Source organism: Octodon degus, unplaced genomic scaffold, assembly GCF_000260255.1.
Source record: "Octodon degus isolate 3935 unplaced genomic scaffold, OctDeg1.0 scaffold00005, whole genome shotgun sequence".
Taxonomy (NCBI): domain Eukaryota; kingdom Metazoa; phylum Chordata; class Mammalia; order Rodentia; family Octodontidae; genus Octodon; species Octodon degus.
Genome location: NW_004524581.1, coordinates 28,225,405 through 28,238,918, shown reverse-complemented (window position 1 = coordinate 28,238,918; position 13,514 = coordinate 28,225,405). Strand labels below are relative to the sequence as shown.

Sequence of the window (13,514 nt, the reverse complement as noted above, 5' to 3'; positions counted from 1 at the left end):
GGGTACTGAGTGTGAAGGTGCAAAGAACTCCTGGCATCCTAGCAGTGTGTTGTCAGATAGCTGGTAGTTGTACAGAGAAGTATTGAGGCTATACTTAATATTTCTGTATTTTAAATTTCATCTTTTTTCTTTATTCCTCCACAGCACTGGGAATGAATGCAGAGCCTTTGTGCTGAGCTACAGCCCCAGCCCTATTAATATTCACAGCGTCTCACTAAATTGCTGAGTTACTCCGGCCGGGATTGAATTTATAGTCCTACAGTCTCAGCCACCTAGAGTGCTGAGGTTACAGGTGTTGGCCACCAGGGTCTGGCTCGGGTTTTGTTTTTGTTTTTATTCTTTTTGTTTTTAGTGCTGGGCGCCTGAACCACGGCGGCATGACGACGCATGCTAGGCAAGCTTTCAGACACATCAGCGATTTTCAGTGTAGCAAGAGGACTGCACAGCCTGCTCTATGAGCACTGTAAAGTCTCTAAGTACCGAGCTGGCATGTGCTGATACAAAGAAAAGGGTTGGAAGCAACCTCTGGCACAAGAAACCTCAGTAATCACGGGCTTTCTCTGTCCTGGATCCATCTTCCCAGGGGAGCGCTCCACGCTACAGAAAGTTGGCTGCGTTGGGACTAGAGTCCCAGCAGGGAAGGAGCAAGCAGGGATCCTGTCCCCAAGGAACCGGGGGCGACAGAGAGGAACGTGGCAGGCCTTGTATACGTTTATCTGGAGGGCGTCACCGCAGTGCCCACGTGCGTTTCTAGGAATGCGGCACCGATGGCCCGGGACCGCACTGCAAGGCGGAAGCGGCCGCGGCCCCGCCAGCGCGCATGCGCGACGCAAGCGCCGGGAGGCCCGCCGCCGGACTGCGCGGAAGGCGGGCCTCGCCATGGAACAACGGCTGGCCGAGTTCCGGGCGGCTCGCAAACAGGCCGGGAAGGCGGCCCAGGCCTGCACTTTAAGTCCGCCAGTACAAACCTCGGGAGAGAAGGCGGAAGCGGTTACGACTCCAGAGGCGGCTTCAGGCTGGTTAAGACGGTTCCTGATACTTGTACGGACACCGAGGCCCGCGAGTGCCCGAGCCCTGCCCAGCCGCGCTCAGGTGAGAGGACAGACGCTTTAACCCACACCTGGCCTCGGGGAACGCCGCCGCGGCCTCTGAGGAAAGTGCTCAGGCTCCGCCCCTCACGGAGAGGACGCGCCCACCGCGTGGAACGCTGGCCACGCCCACGCGTGTCCCGGGCAGCCCAGCTGCGGGGGCGGGGCTGCGTGCTCCCGGAGGGCCCGCGCTGCGAACCTCGCTTTTGCTGCCAGCGCCAGCTGGGTGCCAAGGATACGTGGCTCAAATGCTTTCCTTTCCACCTCGGGCCCTGCTCAGTACCCTTCTCCAGACAGAATGTAACCCTCTGCCCTGGAATTATTCGTAGGAAGTTGAGATCTCGCTGTCGCTTATCAGGAGTGGTGGGAACTGGAGGACAAATTGTTGCAGCGAGGAAAAGTTGGTTTGGAAAGCTGGGGAACGGAAGAACGGGATTCCTCACAAAGATCTTAGGAATCCCAGGGCCCAGAGGGCTTTAAGGGAGGGACGAGAAACGCAGAGTTCAAGTTTTTCTCCCTGCCAGAATGTCCTTAGCAGTTGATTATTTTCTTCTGGGTCCAAGTTGAGTATTTTTTTTTTTTTTTTTTTTAAATTAAAGAGCAAGCTTAGCACATCCTTGGCCCATCCTTGGCAGTTACCTGAAGACGCTCAGATGTTTTGGGATCTTTAAAGTTGAGGGTCAGGAAGACTCGCCTCTCCTGTCCTTTAGTTCTCCTGTTCAGGACTAGCTCCTTTTGCAGTTGATCCTGTAGACACAGAGAACGGGGAGATGAAGAAAGGCAGCAGTTTTAACCTCTTAAGTGGCTTCACTTTGAGGTGTCTGAGACCAATGTATTGCTCAGCTGTGTGGCTTCCAATATGAATGATTTTTAAAGTCAACTAAAACCAAGCGAGGCTGGAGAGTTTATTTAGGTTTTTCCCCTTCCCTTTCCTGTACTGTGCCTCTGGCCTCGAGCCAGGGGAGCAGGAAAGGTCCAGTTGAATACTGATCAAAAGTGTGCTTTAGAAATGGGGTGTGGGGGACGGGGGGGGGGAATGGCTCAGTGGAATAAGCGCTTCCCTGGCAAGTGCAAGGGCCTGAGTTCAATCCCCGGTTTCCGCAAAAAAAAAAAAAAAAGAAAGAAAAAGAAATGGGGTGTGGCTACAAACCCTGCAAAAGGTTTGGGGCCCTAACTACCAGGAGGGCGTATGCTTGAGTATCAGGTAGGTTAGAGAAGCTTAGTGTGGTTAGAGCCCACAGCTTCAGTGTAGATATCACAGTGGATGGGAGCAGTGTGCCTTGCTCCCCGTAACATTATTGACTGTAAGTTCATCTGTTATTGCGTAACATTGTTTAAGGACTTTCTTTTTTAAAGCAGAAACTTACTGCTTCGTGTTCTGAGCAATACTCTGAAGCCGTGTTCTGCACAATATTCAGGGTTCCCATTTACTTGCAGGGTGAGAGAGGGGTGCGGCAGGGTTCAACGCTCCCACTTCCTTTCACACAGTTCTCAATTGTCTTTGGCTGTTATTAATTAGAGTTCACTGAGTACGATTGCTCAAGATTTAGAACCCATTCGCCCTGCTCTTGTTTTTTCCCTGCAGTTACAGAAAGTGTCTCATGCACACCATGAGCCTTTGACTCTGTCTTATTTCCAAAAGAACATGAGATCACTGAGTTGAACCCAGAGACACTGAATTCAGAAAGCTTCTTTTATTAAAGCCCAAAAGCTGATGGCCTGACAGAGAAGGCAAAGAAATGAACCTTGGGTTGGTTCTTATTGATTGCCTGGCTCTTCATGAGCAACTTGCCTTGGGCTCATTTTCATTGATTTAACCACTCCTGGATGTGTTGTGGTGTAAAAATTCTCATTAGAAGTTTGTTTTTCTCCAAGTTACAGTCTGGTAACTCTGATGGCCTGTCAGAGCTTTCGTTAGTCATGTGTTGATAATTGCGTCTTTGAGTAGATGTTGATAAGGGAATAGGCACATTCTTCCTCCTGTTCCCTGCTAATTTTGCTTGAGGAAAAGCAAGATGCCAAGCTTCATTCTGTGATGACCGTCTGCCACACTGCGACAGACACGCTGGTCATGTCCTTGTCCTGCAGAAGCCTCTAGCCTCCTTCTCTAGCAGATGCCATACATTTTTAATGTCTCCCTTTCCCTCAGTGTGATTCATTCACTCAGCAGGCTCAGCCTGAGCCCAGAGTGTTCAGCTTCTATCCTGAACCCTGGAGACTGCAGTTTAAGACAAAGTCCAGCTTTCATAGCACTCGTGTCTGTGCAGTGGGAAACTGCGTAGCCTCTCAGTGTTTCCACAACATCAAGTTGGGAACAATAATGTTTGCCTCCAGGACTATAAGCACTTTGGAAGCATGCAGATTGCGGTGGTTTGAGCAGTATTCTTTTGATGCTCCCTAAATAATAAATTCCTCTTCTTGGGAATTTCTGTTCTCCTCCATTCTAGGTGTATTCTGTACCTGTGCCTCCATCATTTCTCTTTGACATCTGTGGTCACCCAAACCAGCACCTGGTCCCCTTTGCTGGGCCTCCTGCGTTGGCACCTGCCAGTTTCCCTCACAGTGTGTGCTTTGCCTGCAGACACAGTGGTCGTAAAGGTTGAAGGGACTATGCGAGTTCCCCACTAAGGCCTTGTGCAGTTTCCCATTTCCAGAGTCTTTACAGTGGCCAGCCTGACCTGCGTGGTCTGCCTGCTGCCTTCCACCCCACCATCATCTCGTCCCCTTTGTGTAGCACACAGCTGGCACTTTGCATGTCCTGCTGCCCAACAAGCCAGACCTTCCCACCTTATCATTCCTCCTCTTGGATGAGGATTACACTCGGTGGCAAAGCCTTAGAGGGACGCTTGTTCTTTAATAAATGTCAGGCGTTGGGGATGCTGTTGATGTGTTCAGAGCCTCTCCAGACTTTCAGTCTAATCAGAAAATTAATGTAATTACAATGTTGGTGCTTCAAAAAGAGAGTGCCAACAAAATAGAATTTCTTGCACCATAAATCAGATGACTAATCCTTTTTTATGGAGGCCAGTATTTGCAGTCCCCCTTTAAGTACTCCTGTGAGGAAGGATAGAAGATACAACTTTAAAACTAAAGTGAAAGTTCCCTAGCATTGAGACCCTAAGCACAGGGTTAGGCCTGTGACACCAGAAGACACAACTGTGCTTCGCTGCCATCTATGTGCACTCCAGGGACACATGGGAGGACCTAAGTCAAAGGAAGGACACTCGGTGTTCAGTAGTGGTGCTTGAGGCTGGGGAAATAGCTCGGTGGTCAAAGTGCCTGCCTGGCAAGTGCAAGGACCTGGGTTCGATACTCAGTATCGCGTGTGGTGCTGGCCTGTCCTGGGAGCGCCAAACCAGCCACCAAAACTGGGCATGGTCATGCATGCCTGTAATCCTAGTGCTGGGGAGGCTGAGACAGGAGGATCAACATGAGTCTGAGTTGTGTGGCAAAACCCTGTACCTCATAAATAAAAGATTAAAAGAAAATAGTGTTGCTCAGTGAGAAAGAGTCTGTTAGTGCTCCGGGACAGAGGGTGTCTCCTCTATGGCCAGGGAGGTCAGGGCAGACCCACTTCACCAATCCCACTAGCTTAGAAGGAGAGTTGGGGTGAGGAATTGCAGGTCACAGAAGGTCTTTGGGTAGTAAGATCAGTCAGGTGAGGGTAGAGGGGCCATTTATGGAGTGACAGATTGTGGCTTGTGTGGTGCAGAACATCTTGTTAGGCTTTGTTTGTCAAACTGCAAGTGGTGACCCATTAGTGGATGGTGAAATAGAGACAGTCGTGTCCTCCTTTAAAATTGTTTAGAACAGGAAACAGCAGAGAGCCACTCACGAAGCTTTGCTTCCATTGCACACATGTACGCCAGATCGCAGTGCCAAATATATTTCTTATTGTAGGTCATGCCCAAGAAGGTGTAGAAAATCGTGGGCTGCACATGAAGCTCCCTAGAGATAGCACATACCTGTCTCCATTGGCACCTGGCACAGAGGCCTGGGAACTGGCGTTCTGTTTATTGAATGTGTGGAGCTTCTTGGGTTCCAACCCTAGGAGTTTAGATTTGAACACCTTTGTTGAAAGCTTGTGGCAGGAGATCAGGTGGGGGGGGGGAGAAACCGGAGGCGGGGAGCCACCCCCAGGTGCTGGGGTGAGTGGCCAGGACCTGGTTGAGATGCCGAGGATGGTGAGAAGGCCTGGGAGTGGCCGTGGCCATGGCAGTGGATTTTGTTTTTAATATGTGCAAGAGATTTTTGTTTCCAGCGTGGGGCATCAATTGTTTGCGCCTGTTTGAGCACATCTAATCACAGCAGCAGATGCCCGTTCCCTTGCATGGGTGGCAGACATCGGGGCTGCTGCACTGGCCATAACTGGGCAGTTGCTGTTTGAGGCATAAATTAGCTTGTGTTAACAGCAGACTAATTCGAAGAAACGACTCCTACAAATGGGAATCCATCCGAATGCTGTGAGGTTTGCTTGGGGTCACATCTTGCCAAGTGCGGATCATTTTTGATTCTGTTGGAGCCGCCCAGAAGCTCTCTGATGATTGTTTTAGAGAGTAGGGCAGGGAAATAGAAAGCAATGAGCCGCAGCCTTCCCAGAGTAATAGGAGCTGCCTTTCTGGATTAGTTTCGGACCCCTCAGCACCGTTACTGTTTACTCTTACTTCACTTGCTTGCGTATCCTAGGGAGCAGCTCAGCCCCGGAGCAGCGCATCGCAGGCCCCGCGGCAGCCCCCGCGGAACGCCGCCGGCCCTCTGCCTCCGCCTCCACACCATGACGGGTCTTTCCTGACCAACATCACCTTCCTGAAGGTTCTTCTCTGGTTGGTCCTCCTGGGACTGTTCGTGGAACTGGAATTTGGCCTGGCTTATTTCGTCCTGTCCTTGTTCTACTGGATGTACGTAGGGACACGAGGTCCAGGGGAGAAGAAGGAGGGCGAGAAGAGCGCCTACTCTGTGTTCAACCCGGGCTGCGAGGCCATCCAGGGCACCCTGACTGCTGAGCAGCTGGAGCGCGAGTTACAGATCCGGCCCCTGGCGGGGACCTAGGGCCCAGCCACCACAGGCGAAGCCGGCTGCCACAGGCGAAGCCCAGCCTGTCTTCCTGGCCCTGGAGCCTGGACTTGATTTCTGGTGCAGGGACTGAGGACAGCCTGCAGGCTGGCTCTGTGACTGCACAGTTCCCTGCTCTTTCCCAGACCTGCTGCTGCTGCAGTTCTATCTTCAACCTCTCTGGCTTGGGTGAAATTCCTGAAAAGACGTTCCCTGTGGGGCTGATGCAATTCATAAATGTTATGTTTTCAAGAAAAGTGGTCTTTTGGTCTCATCACTGGAGAGAGCTGGTTGGGGGGCTGTAGGAAGTAACGATTAGATCCATCACTGGGCTATATTTTCAATGTAAATATTCTCCTTAGGTCTTTTAATATTTATAGCAGTTTGTTCCCTGAAAGTTTAAGTTCCAAATTTTGAGGGTTTCATTTTGCTTCCCGTTGTAATTCTTGCTTTTTCAGGCATTATGATACTGAGCTATAAAATGTTCATCAGACATCTTTTTCATTCCAGAGCTGTGTACCAGCCTCCATCACCATCTCCCAATTTCCCTTTATTCTGTCCCGGCTTGGTAAAGGGACAAGAGATGAAGGGACAGATGTGAGGGAGGGATTTCACAGTCAGTATTAGGGATTTGATGTGATATCAATTACTACTGATTATTAATCTCATAAACTAGAAAAATTCTTGGCTATGTTCAGAGGGGAGGGCTGGACTAGAACTTCACACTGCTTCGGTTATTCCTTCTTTTTAAAAAAATCTTTTAAAAATTATTTATTTGGTGCAGGGTTTTGCTACACCATTCAGACTCTGTAGTGATGTTCCTGCGTCAGCCTCCCTAGTGCTGGGATTACAGGTGTGCACCACCCTGCCCAGTTTCAGTGGTCCACATGCACCTGGGCCTGCAGTGTGGCATGCGGTACCAGGGATCGAACTTAGGTCCTTGAGCGTGCCAGGCAGGTGCTTAGAGTGCCAAGCTAGCTCCCCAACCCTGTCCCTGATTTTCTAAGTGCTTTAAAAACAGCAGTCATGTGGCTTGAGATTGGGGTGAGAAAATTGCAGTGACGATCAGGGTTGGTTTTATGTCCTTTCTTCTTCCAGTTCAAGTCTGAGTTCCTTGAAATTGCAACAAAGCCATGAAATACTTTTTCTATGGATCAGACAGATGAGTAAAAGGACTCTAGTTTTATTTTATTTTATTTATTTATTTATTGTGGTATTGGAGATCAAACTTGGGGGACCTTGTGCTTGCCAGGCAGTCGCTTATGCTGCTGAACTGTCTCCCTGGCCCTGAGACTCCGGTTTTAAACAAACCTTAGGTCCAAACTTTAGATTTTAAAGAAATTTCTGAGTAATTCAAATTTAAAGTTTTCAGTTTCAGAGTTCAGGTATTCTTTGTTATGAAATTAATTTTAATATTCAGAAGATATCATTAGCTTATAGAGGCCTGTTCTTTGGTTCTTTTTGCCTGATTTACTTATTGCGGCATAGTCTTAGCTAAGTTTAGATAGACAGTAGTACCTTGGTTCATGAGCTCAGTTCTTTCCACGATTCTAGTCATAAACCAAATTGGACACAAACCAAATCAAATTCAGTGGTTAGACTCACTTTGACCTTCTGGGGAAATCTGATTCGGTTCTCAGCCAACTCCGTTTGCAACCAGAATCATGGAAAGAATTTAAGTTGCTGTCTCGGTTACTTTTCTTCATTGCTGGGACAAATACCCATGATACCCAGAACTAAAGAAGGAAAGGTTTATTTAGCTCACAGTTAGTGGAAGTTTCAGTCCATACTCAGCTGGCTCCAAGGCAGAGCGGCACGTGGCAGAGGGCTGCAGCTCATGGTGGTGGAAGGCAGCAAAACAGCAAGAGCAGATGGGAGGAGCAGCAGCACGGAGAGCAAGTCTGTCCCCTTTAAGCTGCATCCAGGCTGTCGGCCCCAGGCTGGGGTAGCACTCACACCCGCAAGCCCAGTGGATCATGAGTTAATCACAAACTCCAGAAGTCTGTCCCGTGACTGCATGAGGGTTTGGGGGGACAGCTAGACCCAAACCGAGGCATAACTGTGTCTCTTATTTGTTTGAATGCTAACACCCCGCTGGGCACTTCAGATATGCTAATGGGAAGAAGCGGGCATCCTGCCAGCTGTCTGGGCGGTGGTCTCTCTGGGAGTGGGATGGGCAGCAAAATACAGCGAGCAGCAACAAGAGTGGAGACGAGCTGGAGCTCAGGCTGACCAGCACGGCATCTCGGGCCTGGTGGAATGTTCGGGTCTGCAGTTGTTTCCCCTTCCAGCCCTTTGCCAGCTGGAAGTCTGGCTGTCCCCAGAATCACCAAGATGAGTGGAAGCTCCCTCCTCACTCACAGGGCAGTCTTTTCTCCCGAGACTTCTGTCTGAACCGCCATGTAGAACCTGCGGGAAACGGACGGATCCCTATGAAATGGGAATGTTTGGATTGCATGTAGGATGAGGCTTTGTTTTCTCATTTACTTTCCTAAGACTGTCTTAATTCCTTCGATGTTTTTCTTTGACCTCTTTCTTAAGAACTTATCGCAAGGGAGAAATCTCTGCAATCAAAGTTTCACTGCAGCGGCCAGGTCAATAAGCTTTGTTGTGGGATGGAATTAATTTATATTTAAAAAATGTAAGCTGTGCACTTTTCCTTAAAATGAAATGAAAATGCTTGTAGCTCTGCAGTAGAAAAGTTTGATCATAAAATGAGCCCAGTAAGAGGCTTCTCCTAAGAAAAGACCCAGCTGGGTCGGGGAGATAGCTCAGTGGCGTAAGCATCTGCCTGGCAAGTGCAAGGTCCTGAGTTCGATCCCTGGTACACCTCCCCCACCCCAAAGAAAAAGCAGAGACCCAGCTTACGAGCACACCTGACCGTGTGACTGTTTATAATGAGATGGGGCCTGGATGGCTTTCTGCCCATCAAGGTGAAAGATTTGTCACCTGTCTCTGTTCCGTTCCTCCCAAAGGGTCCTGTGATGATAGCATTGCCTTCTAAGAAAAGTAGAACCAATTACATGCCTGGCAGGAGGAGAAGAAAGGACAGAGTGTATCTGCTGCTCTTAGCAGACCATTAAGCTTTAGGGGTGACCTTGATTTCCCAAATTCAGACCTGATGAGCTCAGAATTTCCACTCAGGGCCTGACCATTAGCCCCAAGCAAGCCCTCCACTGAAGGGTGCTTCTGCTGCTGTCAGGAAAAGAAGGGTCTGCAGCCCCAGTGAGCTCGTTGTGTCCAATGAGCAAAGTGGATTTTGCTTCTTCTCCCAGTAGCACACCTGGTTTGTTCAGGGGGATAGTTAACCTTGTACAAAGGACCCCAAAAATGACAGTGTCTTGTCACTCCCCTTCTTGGGCAAGGTCACATTTATTCCTGACTAGTGATCACTAAGGAGGACGATTTTAGATGCAAAATTCATATGCTTCTCGAGAGATTCTTTGTTTCCCCTGCCTCCTCCCTGTCCCCCACCCCTTGTTTCTTCTTAGTGGCAGTGGGGCTCTGAGGCCTGCAGCTCATTCCCCATCCTCCCCAGCCCTCTATTCTTCCGACTGAGTCACCCAAATTGCACCTCTGGGTACAGTTCCCCTCAGCCCAGCGCTGATCCATTCTGAGAGTTCCAGGCCAGGGCAGGGGCAAATGACCCCATCAATCCATAGCCGCGAAGGTCTTCCTTTAAGCTTTAGAGTTTTACCGATGGGTGCTTGTGTTTTATGCTATCAGCCTTTCTACTTTGAGCATGGAAAGTCTTCCGTGTTTGCCTTTTGATCTGTGTACTGAGAAAAAGTTAGGAAATCACACAATTGGAAGAACCAGTGATTCCCAGCTAGACAGAAGAAGGTAAAATTTGAATTACATGTTTTTGGCTCCTGCGGTTTAGCCACTAGCAAATATTAAGAGGCACTGTGGGCTGGGCACCCTGCGGGTGCAGTAACGACCCCTGCCCAGGGTAAGCAGTCATTGCCAGCTGGCACGGGTTGGCGGCCATGTCACAGACGTCCTGCCAGCAGAGGGTAGCTGAGAGCCATTGCTACACAGCCTGGGTCCCTTCACCTCCCACTTGATAATTTATGTCATGTGGAAAAGTGCGGGCGTGTTTATGGGAAGCATGTGCACTGTGTTCTCAGGCGCTCTTCTCTCTGGGCCAGTCACCAAGGCGAGGGCTCCGCAGAGGTCCTGGGAAAGCCACAGAAAGCTACCAGAAGTGATTTATTGTATGCATATTTTCAAATAAAGCGCCAGCCTCTCCCTAGAGCCCGCAGACAGCCTTGCCATTGCCTGTCCATGTTGGAGCTTGGAGAGGGCAGGGGCTGGAGGGTGATGCGGACCTGCCGTTGCTGGCAAGGAAAAATCAGGCCCTATAAAACAGAAAGTAAAACTCGGACTAAGTGCTTTCAATTTCATGATGTGGACTTTTATTTCATATTGGAGCATTGGGCTTAAGTCTTGAATGTCATTCTCAAAAAGCTGAGTGAGGTGCTGGGGAGACGGCTCAGTAGAATAAGCACTTCCCTGGCAAGTGCAAGGGCCTGAGTTCAATCCCTGGTTCTACCAGAAAAAAAAAAAAAGCAAAGCTGACTGAGAAGGGAAACACTGAGAATCACATTATAAGGTGTGGAACATAATAATAGGGATGTTTATAAAGGCATAAGGGAGGGTGTGTGTGTGTGTGTGTGTGTGTGTGTACACGCTCGTGCGCGTGAATGGGCAAAGGAGCCACGGAGGCAAGACACCGCTTTCCACTCTAAATTCTCTAATTAGAACCCTCTCATCCACTTTCCATGGCCAGAGGCCATGGATACTATTGAACACTGTACCTTCAATTTTTTTTTTTTATTTTATTGTTATTTTTTTTTTTTTTGTACCTTCAATGTTTTGTCCGCACATATCTGTGACAAAGTTTCAATTTATAAATTAGGTGCAGTAAGAGATTAACAATGGAAGCCAACAGGAGTCAGATAGAACATACGAGTGGTTGAGTGCTGCAATTTCCCACTTAAAATTTTCTCTGGAACCACAGAGACAGCCGGGGAAACTGCACTTAAACAGGACCGCAGCGCCTTGCTCCAAGTGCTGCTTCTGGGTAGGGCAGTGATGGGCGCTCGGAAAAGCTGTTCTGGGCCCCTTCTCCCACAGGGGAGTCTGCAGATCCTGCCCTCGCTGAGCCAGGTGCGAGCGTGGAACCCCAGGCTCTCAGTCCTCACCGGCTCCCGCTTGACCTCCAGCGCATCTGAGACTAAGAGCTCCTGAGTTAAATCAAGTCTGATGAGGGAAGCCAATGCAGGGATTACAAGCGGAGGAAGGTAGGTGTGTTTTAAAGGGGACAACAAATTCTGTCTGTCTGTCTGTCTGTCTGTCTCTCGCAACAGGGTCTCATGGTATAATTCCTTCAGGCTGCCTCGAGCTCACAGCTATCCTCCTTCCTCAGCCTCCTAAATCCTGGGATTACAGTCATGCGTGCATCACCACGCCTGGCTACCAGTTTTCCGACGGTTCATTTGGAACACCAAATGGAGAGAAAAACAGAAGAGCTATTGTAACTCCAGTTTTATAAATAAAATTAGTTTATCTTTGGAAATTTCCTTTGGAACAATATTTGCAAAAAGAATCACATCCTCATTTTGGAAATACAGATGAGAATAAGGTGTGGTACTGTGCTGACTCCCGAAGATTTCAGCAATCAGGAGGGACAGGGGCGCGAGGCTTCCCTTCCACCTTTCATCTTCCTTTTGTCTTGTTCAAGCTCAAAAATGATAGCACCTTATCACAATTCTGCCCCTCGCTTGCTGCTTTCTTCTTTTAGGAGTTTGGGTTTTATTTATATACATGTGAAGTTTTTATGTAAGGGAATGACATGATCCAATTTTCATTTTTAAAAGATCCCCCAGGCCATGGTTGGGGGTGGGTGCCGTGTCCCTCAGCCTCCCTGCCCTCCCCTTCCCCTCCCCTCCCTCTCCCTCCCTCCCCTTCCCCTCTCTTTCCTCTCCCTCCCTCCACTCCCTCCGCTCCTTCCCCCTCCTAGGCAGGAGACCACACTCCCTTGGGGGAGGCAGCCAGAGACCCTGCTGGGTGTGCAGGGGGGTGTGATGTCTAAGCAAGTGACAGCAAGCTGCTTGTGGGACAGGGAGGCTTCCTGGAGACAGTGACAGCATGCTGAATTTGAAGGAGGACCTTGGGGTATCCCCAGCAAAGAAGGTGGGGGTGGGGGTGGGGCGGGGCGGGTGGTGCTTTCTGTCAGAGGAATCTGATGAAGGAAAGTAACACGCTTGCATTCTGGGGACTTGGCTGCGGAGCAGAGGCAACTCTGGGAGGGAATCCTGGATGCCTCTCGGTTTGGGCGGGGTTCAATTGTTTGTGAGATGATTGGCTTTGCTGTAGCACCCAGACTGGCCTTACGCTTGTGATCCTCCCACTCGGCCTCTCATAGCTGGGGCTCTGGCGAACCCCACAGGACCACATGCTTTCTTTTTAAGCTCATTTTGCTGCTTATTCCTTTTTTTTCCTAGCTGCAGAGTGTACTTCTCCAGGGATAGGTTATAATTTAACCAACCCCTATTTAAATGGGGTTTGTATCTAATCATTCACCGAAGCAAGCAGTGTACAAAGACGATCCCTATACTTACCTCACCGCCATCCATGTCAGTCTGTCCCCGGGAGAGAATTAGGCTTGCTAGTCAAAGATGTGGGTTTTATATTTCCCCATAATTTTATTGAGAAACAAATAGCAATGAGACAGTTTCAAACCAAATTGGTAGGACAGTTTCAATAATTAACACATTGCATACATTCTTCCTAGTGGTTAATTGCTGTAAGGATATGGGGTTTAATGTTGCCAGCTACTTCACTGCATAGACATGAGCTTACACTCCTACCAACTACGCAGGAAAATAGCTCTATCTCCTTCTTTGCCACCACAGGGTGTTAATCTAACTTGCCTTTCGTTGCCAGTCTAACAGGTGAAAAATACTACTTTTTTTTTCTAATTTTTATTTTATTTTTTTGTGGTACTGGGGATTGAACCCAGGGCCTTGTGCATGCAGGGCAAGAGGTCTGCCACAGAGCCACATCCCAGCCCTACACTTGTCATTTCAACTTTGTGTTATGGGTAGACATCTTCCCATAAGAACTCTTTGTGTTTATCTAGGAAACATCTCCTGTGCCCATTCCTGCTGAAGCCCTGGAAGTTCTCTTAATTTGTTTTAGGAACTCTTTTTTTCTTTCTTTCTTTCTTTCTTTCTTTCTTTCTTTCTTTCTTTCTTTCTTTCTTATATTTAGGACAGGGTCTACAGGGTGTTCAGGGTCTCACTACATAGACCAGACTCATAGTGATTCTCCTGTTTTCAGCTTCCCAACTGCTGGAATTACAGGTGC

General features: G+C 48.8%; 1 protein-coding gene across 1 annotated transcript; it reads left to right on the top strand.

Moving 5' to 3' along the window:
- Positions 1-837: 837 nt before the first annotated feature.
- On the top strand, positions 838-7,369 carry Saysd1 (SAYSVFN motif domain containing 1). The gene is made up of 2 exons (XM_004624447.2): positions 838-1,092; positions 5,775-7,369. The coding sequence occupies exons 1-2, from the start codon at positions 880-882 to the stop codon at positions 6,135-6,137; spliced, it is 576 nt and encodes a 191-aa protein (XP_004624504.1). The 5' UTR covers positions 838-879; the 3' UTR covers positions 6,138-7,369.
- The last annotated feature ends 6,145 nt before the right edge of the window (positions 7,370-13,514 follow it).